Genomic DNA, 12,373 nt, shown 5'->3' with positions numbered 1-12,373 from the left:
TGACTGGAAGCTGTGTGCTGGTGGGCTTGTCAGTTGTTGGCTTCACTGTCTGGTGATCTGGTATGCGGTTTAACTTAAGTAACCACAACTGTCAGTATTTTTAGTCTTTTCTATTCCTGTTACCCACAGAAACAATCGTCTAGTCTTCCGCCTAAAGGCCTGGCTGCCAGCATTTGGGAGCCAAGTGTGGGAAGGAGGCTAGGGAGTCTCACTACTCGACATCCAGATTTTTACTTTATCTCTCTTTTCAGAATCTTCCCCCAACCCCATCCCCAATTCAGAATCCCTCCAATTCATCTTCTCCAGAGAATGACCTTCTGGTCTTTTGACAGAAGAGGGATAATTGCCTGCCTGCAGTGGGGGAGGGGATATAGATGTCTCTTAAACAGATTTTCAACTAATCTTCGTATTTTCTACCTCACCTTCAGAATTACATGTTGCTGCCAATTTGAGTCTTTCTCAGGTTCTTTAGGGGAAACTGAATAGCTTCTCTGCTTGCTCTAATGTTAGGTTTTAGTTTTCTATGTCTTTCTAAATCATTTATGATTTTTAGCTTCTAAAATTTTGTTGTTTCTTCTGAAACAACACTGTACTTACAGATTTATACATTAAAAAAAATTCTCTTAGTAACTAATAGGGTTTTGAGAGGGAGGAGAGATAAAAGCATATTTTCAACATATGCCATCTTTAATTTTTCTTTCACTTCCACCAATATAATTGAGATATAATATAGGCCACCTTTATTAATTGGTTTTGAGTAATTTCCTTAATCTCTCTCAACCTCAGTACCTTATCCACAAAATTGCAATAAAATCTGTTTTTCTACTTTACAAAGTTATTAAAAATGACATAATAATATGCACAGCATTATAAAGTACTACCAAAGTACAGAATTATTTAATCCTGATGCAGGCTTTCAAAAAGGGGAAGTGTTAATGTCTGTACTGTATGTTAGAGCCAGCATTTCTAGAAATATTTATTTAAAAACCCCACATTTTTCCTATACTATATTAGTAGAATTAAAAAAAAAAAATTAAACATGTCTTACCAAGAGGGTCCACAGGTAACTGGCTCTAAAGAAATGTGATGCATAAACAATCTTCTATCTTTCATTGTGCCTAGAAAAACATTATTTTACATTATGTATTAATGAAATGTCTTTTACATTATGTATTAATGAAAATCTAATGGGAGATTTTATTTCCTATGTTCATTACACATTATTGTAAATATTTACACAAAAATGTGAGAAAATTATACATTTAAAATTTTTCAATGCATATAATGAATGCTTAGTTAATAACCATCAAAAATTTGATTCACAAATTGATAATGATGAATACCAAATAACTCACAGTGCAAACATATATAAGAAATCAGTATAAATTTAGTCAGCTGATGTTAATCATAACTCAAATGTGTTAGTGAATTGCCAATGCAAATATAATATTTAAAAGTTTTATGAAGGTTGACAAGCTAAACTGTAGATATTATTCATTCTCAGCAGGTAACTTGTACTTCTTAAATCTTCAAAACTAGTCCATTAGTAGGGACGGGATTGGTTGAATAAACCAGAATACACTGATACAGCGACATGATCAAGTACTAAACAACCACAAGAAAGAACGAGGAAGATCTCTTGATACTCATTAAGGCATGATCTCCAGAGAAATTCCAAAGTAAACAACAAACAAAGAAGGTACAAAACCATATGCATACTGATACCTTCTGAGTAAGAAAGAAACGTAATGAGAACATATATACACATATTTACTTATTTTCACAAAAAGAAACCCTAAAAGGACAGACCAAAAACCATTTAAAATAGTTATCAAGGTAGTGAGGAAGGTGGTGAACAGTGTAGAGGAGATGGCGATGGAAATCAGGCTTCTCCAAGTAAACCTTTTTGTAGTTTTGATGAATGAACTATGTAAACATTCTATATATTCAAATATAAAATTAAAAAAGAAAAAGCAAACCCTAAAATTGAAAACTAACGAATCTAACCTAATTATTAAATTGTTAACCGCAAACTAATTATTTTGAGTGGCATTTGAACACAGAACTTTGACTACACATTCTTAATGATATATATTCTTAGGACAAAAACTGCAAAGAATTCTTAAATTTCCCTTAGTAGTTTTATTATTGGTATTTATTAACACTGGTATTGTAAACTTGAAGCTATTATACATATACTGTAAGACAGTGATTCTCAAAGTGATCCATGGAACCCTGGGTGGGAGGAACCCACAACCCTTAAAGGGGATCCAAGCTGTCAATCTATCGTAATAATAATCATATAATAATAAGAAGAAGAAGGAGAAGAAGAAGTTGAAAAAGGAAAAGAAGGAGGAGGAGAAGAAGTTATATATATCTTTCTCACTGTGTTGACATTAGCACTGCTGGTATGTCCTGCTGCATACTTTAGTGCAATAATTGTCTTGAGGAAATGCACTGTATGTGAACTGCACTAATCATTTTTGTCCCAAAGAATTCCATTTTTACTTGAAAGAATAACCAACAAATCACAATCTTTCAGACTTGGGTATGCAGCAGATATTTCTTCAAAAGTGAATGAAATGAGCTTATCACTACAAAAAAACAAGTGAGAGTATTTGCTGCCAAACAAACTGAATTGTAAAATTCAAGCTTTTAAACAAAATGACAATTTTGGAATGCTTGTATCTGGCTGTTAGCTTGACAATTTCCCAATACTAAATTTTCAGATTAGATCAGTGGTGACATTAACAAAAGTAATTGTTTAAGATTGTATAATAAAATGTGTCAACGTTTGGAAGAGCTGCATAACTCTGAACTAATATTTTCAAACTGACCAATGCACAATATTTAATATTTATAAATATTAAAATTTCTCAGTTTTAATGTTGAATATGGTAAATATAAATAGATATAATCCACACAACCAAATGCTCTTTGGGATCCTCAATCATTTTTAAGAATATAAAGAGATCTTGAGATCAAAAAGTTTGAGAACCATGGCTGGAAGATAAAGCAAATAAGTAAATATGTTAAGGTTATTAGAAACCAAGAATGCAGCATTAATAAAAAATACACCAGCAGCTATGAGCATAGTTAGCATTCAAATTTTGTTTTTTAAAAAATATTAACCACTGGAAGGATCTTTGTAGATTTTAAGGATTCTAGAACTGGGGCAGGGAATTACAATGACTCCCTAAGAAATCTTTTTGTGAAAATAAAAAGCAAGAAAGTGTTCAAAGGTTAATTAAAGCATATTAAAAAAAAAACTCTTAGGAAATACTTGAAGAGGTTTCCACTTTCAAATTTGAAATGATTTGAGCATCAAAAAATGTTTTCTTTTGTAAAGAAATACATTACTTATAATGTGTTCTTTTAAACTTTATATATACATTATAAATAAAAATCTAAGAAATCAGTTTTACTCAACTAAGAAAAAAATTCCTCTACTACCATTAGTAGTGATTACTACACCAACTACTCTTTACTCTGAAAATTGGTAAGTAAAGGGAAAGAATTCAATATTTACCCTGCCTTTTTAGGAGGAACTATAGAGTTCATCCCCAGTTGTTAAGGGAAAGCTCTTCCTTGCTGAAGAATCCCATCTAATAAATGTATAAGAAATAACATAATTTGAAAGTCACTGTTTTTCAATTAAATAACTGATTCATGTAAATATTATGAAATCAACTAGATTCTAGAACCTGAGCTTAAAGTATTTTACTAAGTTCTTACTAAATTCTTACAGCTTTTTATTTTAAAAGTCATTATTTTGTTATCATTTCACATTTCTCAATTATGGAGAACTTCCACATTATACTAGGTATTATGAAGGAAAAGCTCACATAACAAAACAAGGCAAGATGTAAGCTTTAACAAACCACACTGTAAAGGCGTGCCCAATTACCTACATACCCAAAGAAAAATAACTCAAAGAATACTAAGTATAGTAACTGTAAAAAAAGATATGGATAAAAAGCAAATTTTACCATCTGGAGTGCTTTTTGAAGCCTTTAAGTATTTTCCTTGATTTTCTATTATCCTGTCAAATTCATTCAACAAGTTTCTTTTGATTGGGGGTTCTCCTAAAAGGAAATTTCCATACATGTTTTTAAAACATATAATATCAAATTTTTTTAAAAAAAGCCTATAGTCCATTTTTTTAAAACTAAAATACTGACTCTTACAATATGCTAACTAGTGAAAATTCTATTTTGAAGGAGAAAATTAATTTTTCAACATCAATTTAATTTCTATTATTTTTTGACCATTTAAAATACCACTATTTAATAGGGTCCAGGGATAAACAGGTGTTACCAGATATCACACATAAGCTATTTTTTAATAAGCTGCCACTTAGTAACCCTAGGTTTACTGGCAATAAGGACAAACAAAATTTCTTCAAGTAAACTTTTTTTTTTTTTTGCATTACACTCAAGAAGGAATTTATGATATAGGTCCTTGAATTAGAGTCAGTGAGTAGGAAAAAAGATTTTAAATTACCAAAATTACATCCAAGTATTACCAAAAGTAATATGTACTTCTTTTTTATTTATTTATTTATTTTTTGCGATACACGGGCCTCTCACTGTTGTGGCCTCTCCCATTGCGGAGCACAGGCTCCAGACGCCCAGGCTCAGCGGCCATGGCTCACAGGCCCAGCCGCTCTGCGGCATGTGGGATCCTCCCGGACCGGGGCACGAACCTGTGTCCCTTGCATCAGCAAGTGGACTCTCAACCACTGTGCCACCAGGGAAGCCAATATGTACTTCTTATTTAAAAACTCTACAAAGGCTGAGAGTAAACTTAAACCATAATTTGTTATGCATTTCCATGTCATCCTGAGATAATGTGTTAACAGATACTTTGCTCTTTGATGCTTTTTTAAAAGTATAAATCAAGTTTTATTGGAAACCTGAATTGCATACAGAGTCAAGGTGGAGATAAACCACAAAGCCACAGGCTATTAGGAATTGACGTTTTATTAAAGAAAGCAAACTTGAAGGATTTAATAAATAAAAATGTCCATGCAAGTCTTTATCAAGTGTTAGATTATAAAGTGACTTAATTGCTTGACACGAACCTGTACTATTCAAGTAACCAGAAGCTGATTAAACTATATATATTGATATCTAACAGAAGTGAGGGAAATGAAACAGTGATGTTGTTGAGAACATTTAGTAGAAGTCTGAGTTGTTTTTATTCCTAAGCATAAGGCCAACCCACTTTAGTACACACATGAACAAAACGGGGTCCTATAAATAAAGCCATTATTTTCCATGAAAGAATTATGAATATCGTTAAGCATCTGCACCTCATAATTTTGCACTAGAGAACAGCAACAGTTTAAGGTAAGTATTATAAACTTACTACTTTGCCCATAACATAAACTTGGTAAAGAATGTGACCTGGATAAGACTTGATTAAGCAAGTCTGTATCCACCAGGATGACTTAAGGGCAAAATGCACCAAGTGGAAGAATGAACTCACTGGCTTCAGTGTCTTTCTCCGTAATGTGAAGGGACTGGACAAGAAAAGTTGTGGTAACTCAACTACTCTACCAGTCTAGAGTTTTTAAACAGTAGCTAGGTATTTAAGATCATCCACTTAAAAGTTGGAGAGTTAGTTTTTATTTACTTTAATTGTAACTAATCAACAGATTCAATTATTTAAGATTACTCCTAGACAGAGATACTAACAGAAAAAAAAAAATCAAACATCCAATTAACCTAATAATTGAACTAAGTTGTTATACTACATTTAAAAGAGAAATTAGAACATACTCCAAATGGCATTAAGACCAGAATACTATTTGCTAATGGTAACTGATTTTAGAACACTTCCTGGATGAAAAAAAAAAAAAAAGCTAAGCAACACCTATAATTAGAAACTAACTTTTAAAGTTCTTAAGACCCAGAGTCTGAACCTCTGCGCTCTCTCTCCCTCTCTATGTATATGTATGTAAACAGGACTCAGCCAATGACTTCTTGGTACACAGACTCAGTGATATCACGAGTGAAATCGCATTCTCCCAAACTACACATAAAAGTCTGAAAAAATATATTCAGTGTATAATATCCTAATTGCTACAACCTAGCATATCAGAATTATTACGGATTTAATTTAAAAAGTGATTGGGAAACCAACAGGAAATAACAGACACTTACCAACTGTGACAAGTGCATCTCCTCTTCTTTTTCCAATTCCCGAATTTATCAAAACCGTTTCCTTGTTTTTTTGGCATGTAAAATGAGAGTGTTTGGCATGGCTTAGAAGTTCAGAATCTGTCAGCTCATCATCTTCCATAAAGGCTTTGGCAATCTCTACTGCTTCTGTTTCAAAATACTTTTCTGGATCTTTGGAGTTAGGAGAACAAACTTCTGTATTTGTTTTCATAGGAAAATCAGGAAAAGTTTCAGTTTTCCCAATTTCCATTTTTATATTTTTAGGTAAAGCTTGTTCTTTACCCAAAAGACGAATGTTATCAATGTGTGATACATTGGTTCCTGACATCAACTGTTGTTTGTCTTGCTTAAACTGAGAGAGATATGGAGAAGCTTTAATAGCATGATTATTTTCTGAAGAACCACTTTCAATGTTATAGTTGTTTGATAATTTAAACTCTTCATTATAGGCTTTTCCCGTTTTGGAGCTTACAGAGTGTTCTGAGGTTCTCTTATCAATACAAGAAAGAGTAAGTATCTTTGATAAATCTTGTCTAGATGGAGGTGAATGCTGAAGACTACATTCAGTTCCAATTAAATCAAATTCCTCGAACATTCCCGTAACTTTGCAAAAGGCACTCTCAGAAACTGGAACCTGTTTTCCACTTGCTGTACTAAATCCAGAGAAAGCAGATGATAGTAAATTTTGGGGGGTATGTATCACAGTATTTTCTTCTCTTGCAAACTTGTTTGAATGTTCTTCATTACTTTTAAATGATACTTGGGGAAAGAGTTGCTTACCACTATCTTCTGTCTTAGAAAATACCTGTCTTGCCTTTTGTAAGGCAGCATCTGATACTTGTACAGATTTTCCACTTGCTGTGCTAAAAATCCCACAAACATTTACAGAAGAGACTGACTTGGGACATTTTCCCATGTTAAATTTACACTTATCAGAAGTTTTCAAATTAATATGACAAAGTGGTGTTTTAGAAACTTTCTCCAATCCAGATATACTTTGGTCATGTTGTAAAAGGTGTTCACTTTGAATGTCAGGAAAAACCTCGTGTGAATGCATACTATGTTCTTCACTATCTGGAGAGTTAGGAAAAATAATATCCTCTGAATCACCCAATGCCTTATGAGAATGTGTCACAATTTTTTTTCGGCCAGTGCCTGATTCACTCTCAGTGTTTTGCTTAGTTACCTTCCTGCAGTTGTCTGTAAACCTCTCTCTCACTTTTGTTTCATGAGAAACAAAGGCTATTTTATCACTTGCTATACTGAGTGCAGGTTGCTCTGTCTCAAAATTATTTGAATCAGATATGGCCACTTCAACAGCTGTGTTTGTATTTTTGCATGGTGAAGAGTCTGTGACAAGTTTCTGAACACAACTATCTTTGTCTACAGCTTGTGGGTTTATGTTTGCTTCTCTTACAGTGGATATTATTTCAGAAAAACTAGTGTTTTTTCTATCTTTGACATTCCTCACTACTGACTCAATATCAGAATTATGACTTTTATTTTTTGAGAGATACTCTGACTTATTAAATAACTCATTGGAATGAGAAAAATCAGAATGATATGAATAGCTGTTAGACATGCTGTTACTTAAGGAAGTTGAGTCTTGTTTTTCAGAGAGATTTTTGTCATTTTCAGTTATGATACTGTTTGAACTATTTCCACATGAAGGATTTCCTACACAATCTCCAGGATATTCCTTTAAACATATAACCTTGGCAGAATTTATTTTTTCTAGTTGATTATTCAATTCTCCTTCTCTAATCCATTTTTTGGCTTCAAATAGTGAAGCCTGACTCACAGAAATTTTTCTACCACGTCCTGTGTAAAAGGCTAAAGCTGAATTTTCAATGGCTGAACAAGTGGACTGATCTGTATAACAAGTTATAGGACTTTTTCTTGTTTCTTCTTCTATATTTTCATGTACTTTTCTCAGAGAGATACTATTTGATATCTTGAGATTTTCACTTTGTCTGTATAAATGATCACTTAAGAACCTGGGTGGCATGCCTGTCTCCTTAGAAACAAGCCTTTTCTCCTCTAGAGAATACTGCATTTCTTCATGCTTTGGGGCAGTTATTTCAACTGTCTCACATGCTAATTCAAGCCCTTCTTTACATAGCTCTCTGTCCTTTAGCGTCTTTGCCCCTTGATGGCTGAAATTAGTGATTTCACTATTATTTTGCTTTTTTTCATCAAAAAGATTTTTCACTTTGTCCAAAGATTCCTTCGCAATTTTTACTTTTTTCCCACTAGCTGTATGAAAACCCAACATGGCTGGTTCTATGATCTTTTTGATTTCACATTCAGGTCTCTGCTGGAGAGTCAGTACTTGATTTTTAATACCAACTGGGTCGCCTCCTTTCAATATTTTGTTTTTGACCATATCTGTTTCCTCATGACTTGAAATGTCTATTTTGTTGATATTTATGCCAGAAAGTAATTCAGAATTTGAGGAATCTGAAAAGTTAGTCAGTTCTTCTGCAGATTTTTCATCAAAGAAATTTACAACTTTATTTAAAGACTCTTTAGAGACTCTGATGTTTTTCCCACTTGCAGTCTGAAAGGACAAATCAAAAACATCAAAATCTTTTATATTTTGCCTCATCTTGTTAGTGGCTGACTCTTTTTTATTTGACATATTAACATTAAATGTTTCTTCAGCTTTCACAACTTCCAAACAAGTTAAATCTGACAAACCTTTAATTTGAATGTTTCCCTCCTTCATAAACTGGCTAGATAATTTTAGATGTATGTTTTGTTGATCAATACATGGCAAGCCATTTTCATCTTTACGAATATAAACTGTATCATTTTTACTTGAAGCATTGCCATCAGATTCTAAGTTACAAACAAAACCAGTATATTTGTTATCTTCATTTTCAGTATTTCTCCTGTAGTCTTCAGTATATTCTTTGACAAAAATGCCAGTAGTCATTTCAATGTTATTTTGTAGCGTTAGTTGGCATTCATTATTTTTCTCACTTAAATTTGTATCATTGCTGTAATTTTCTACGTTAAACATCGAAACATCAGAATCATTACACTGACTTGAAGAGAAACTTCCTGGATCTACTTCTGCAGGAGTTTCCTCACTAACATTCTCAATGTCACCGAACAGTTTCATGGCTTTCTGCAATGATTCACTAGAAACATTCAGTTTTGCACCACGAGCAGAATAAAAGCCCCTAAACTCCACTTCGTTTTTATCTGTTAAATAACCAGAAGCACTTTTGTTACAGTTTGTTGTTGAGAAGCAAGCCAACTTTTGCTTACCTCCAACTATACCTTTACATTTCTTGCTGCTACCCACCTGACTGAGAGATGGGGCATTAATTGTGAGATGAAGATCAACATCTTTCCATTCCTCAGAAGTGGTATTCAAGACAGTTATCTGGTTTTCAGGCATTTCAAATGGATTACTCTGTAACATGTGGCTTGGTTTTCTAAACTGTGTAAATTCAAACTGACTTCCTGATTCTTCCAATATAGTAGAAAGTTCTGTAATTTCTGCCTTCTGGCTAGGTGTTAAATTATGGTTTGAGTTAAAGTCTCCCTTTAAAGATAAAACTAGAGGAGTTGTGTGACTATTTCCACTATCAGAAACAACTGCACTACTCTGCACATACCCAGATACAGTATTAACTGACTGTGAATCAAGTTCATGAGGTCTGCTTCCTTTCTTTTGATTTTCTAATGATACGGTATTTACAATTTCAACACAGGCTAAGCTAGTAGGATAATGTTCTTCAATATCTTTGAAGAGCATTTTACTTTTCTTAATGTTGTGTTCAGACAGCTTTATTTCTTTATTAGAAGCTGTTCTGAAGCCACGTCCAAAATTGTGACTTGAAATCGAATCTGAGAGTCCTGCCCATTTGCCCATGCAATCATTATTTCTGTTTGATTTCATATCTATATCCAACGAGACATCTGACTTTGAATCTTGACCTAGAGTCATTTTTGGTGGTTGCTTTACACTATTTCTATTCTTCTCTGCAAGATCACAGACTACATCTGATGAACCAAAATCTTTTGTAATCGACACTTTGGCTGCTTGTCCGTCATCTATGTCTGTACATGCTACTATGGCAGAGTTCTTGGGAACAGCTTCTCTTAAACAACTGAGGTCTGCCTCATGAACTTCCTTAATGTTTCCTAAAACAGGAATATTCCTTTCAGTAGTTGTTTGAAAGACAAAATTATTCTCTTTGTCTGGGAAAAGTTCTTCAGAGTTTGGAGGGACAGTTAGTTTTGAAATTAAAGTAGTTTCTTCTTGGTCTTTTTGGATTACTGTGAGATTTGTATTTTGGTTGAACTGTACCTTCATAGAAGGTGATGCTTCTGTTATGTATTTTTCAGGTGACAACAGCTCAGCTTTTTTAGAATTTTCATTTACAACACATGTTTCTTGATTCTTTTCCATGGAAATACTTTTGGTTAATTCAAAACCAGCTTCACAATTCTCAGATTTTATTTTCTCTGACATTTTATATGATTCTTTTCCTCTAGAAATCACAACTGGATTTGACAGAAGATCCTTGGAGCTACGAGTTAAAATGGTGGTATTATCATGGCCATGTAAAAAGCTTTCCTGGGATTGGAAGAGAATATCATTACATTCCTCTGAATGTGGCAATGCAGGCTGAAATACTGCAGGCAATACTTTTTCCTTTATATCTGAAACTCTCTGGCTTTTTGGATCATCTTCACAGTGCTTTTCCTGCAAGCATGACACATAACCAGTTTCTGTGGTTATAAATGACTGCAGTTTTTCCTTATTAATTTTTGCTTCTTTATAATCAAGATCCTGAGATATTGTTTTATTATTATTAGAACTGCTTTCATTATTAGAACATTTTCTCATAATTGTCCCAAAAGAGCTGGTTACAGACAAAGCCGGTTCTTCAGAATCATTCTGTAAACAGTTTTTTTTAACAGAAGAATGCAATAAACCTAAGCATAAAGACACAAAGTGACAAGATGAAATTGCAGTTCCATCAATCACATTCACTAAATATTTTCCACTAAGTTAAAAAGGTAGTGTCTAAAACAAGAATTACATGAAAAGCAAGAAGTGAATGTCAGGTTTAAAAGAATTCTAAATATTCTCTATTTTGAATTTATTACATTTCCCAACTAAAGATATATAGGACCTAGGTTTTTTTAATAGTATTTATCAACTCAATTAAAATTAGTAAGTAGTTCAAGAAAGCAGCTAGCTGCCATAAGTAAAACTCAAAGTAATTTTATTGGAAAATAAAATTAGAAAAAATCTTTGCTAATATTGATGTAATAGGAGTTAGAAAAGCAAGGCAAAGAAAAGGAATTAGAAAACTAACCATTTCCTTTGGTTAATTCAGTCTTTCACATTGAAAAAAAAAAAAAAACAAACCCAAAATGAACTTTTTAAAAAAGGTTCTTCACATGAAAGGCCTGAAAGACTTCCCAATGTCAGGCAAATGGGTTAAACTGCTCTGTTTCGTTAATTTTATTGACCCTCTGAATTTCCTACTAACAAGTCAAAATTGTTAATCTCATTTCATTTAATCACTAACCACTACTACATATTAGATGTTTCATTGGTTTTATCTCTGGTATATACAATATCAAACATTTTTCTCTGGAAATTAACCTAAATCTCAAAGTGTTCTCTACTCCAGTTCCACCAAACCTATTGTTCACTGAGATACTACCACCCACTCAAATCTTCACACAGGGAGATAAAATCACCTGTTTAACATACAATATAGTTACTGGTAAATAAACTGTTGCTCAAATAAAAAATGAGTTTCATTGTGCACATTCCTGACACCCAGAGATATAGTAATAACTCTAAGCAATCTCTAAATATTTAAAAAACTATGTAATAACAACAAAAAAGTCACTATTTTATGACTGCCTTACATTAAACTTAGCTGGCAGTTAGCTTTTTTCTATTTTTTACATGCTTTAAAGAAAATACATATTAAATAGCACAACATATTTATAGAATTGTCCAACTTGCATATAATACTGAAAATTAAAGCAGGAATTAAGTAGCCAAGCTCTTGATGTTTATGAATCACATGCTCTGTCTCAAGAGTTATGATTATATATATACTATGTAAATTAATCCAACAAGTTTGAATGAAATGATTCTGAACATTGGTAATCAAAGGCCCAAACAACAATGCCTGATACTGAAT

At 33.0% G+C, this 12,373-nt stretch overlaps 1 protein-coding gene across 8 annotated transcripts in view; it reads right to left on the bottom strand.

Annotated features, from left to right (window-relative positions):
- The window catches only part of BRCA2 (BRCA2 DNA repair associated), a 63,748-nt gene that overhangs the window by 37,697 nt on the left and 13,678 nt on the right, over positions 1-12,373 (bottom strand). For 7 of the 8 annotated variants that reach the window (XM_033843577.2, XM_033843576.2, XM_073795024.1 and 4 more), the window contains exons 11-13: positions 6,168-11,141; positions 3,990-4,085; positions 1,049-1,118 (exon numbers count right to left, since the gene is read on the bottom strand). In XM_033843577.2, coding sequence (XP_033699468.1) covers positions 1,049-1,118; positions 3,990-4,085; positions 6,168-11,141 — 5,140 coding nt within the window. The remainder of the gene's footprint in view (positions 1-1,048; positions 1,119-3,989; positions 4,086-6,167; positions 11,142-12,373) is intronic. The other variant, XM_033843572.2, reaches the window with a different exon arrangement.

The sequence above is a fragment of the Tursiops truncatus genome, chromosome 18 (genome assembly GCF_011762595.2).
Source record: "Tursiops truncatus isolate mTurTru1 chromosome 18, mTurTru1.mat.Y, whole genome shotgun sequence".
NCBI classification, from domain to species: Eukaryota; Metazoa; Chordata; class Mammalia; order Artiodactyla; family Delphinidae; genus Tursiops; species Tursiops truncatus.
This window is presented reverse-complemented; position numbering and strand designations above follow the sequence as displayed.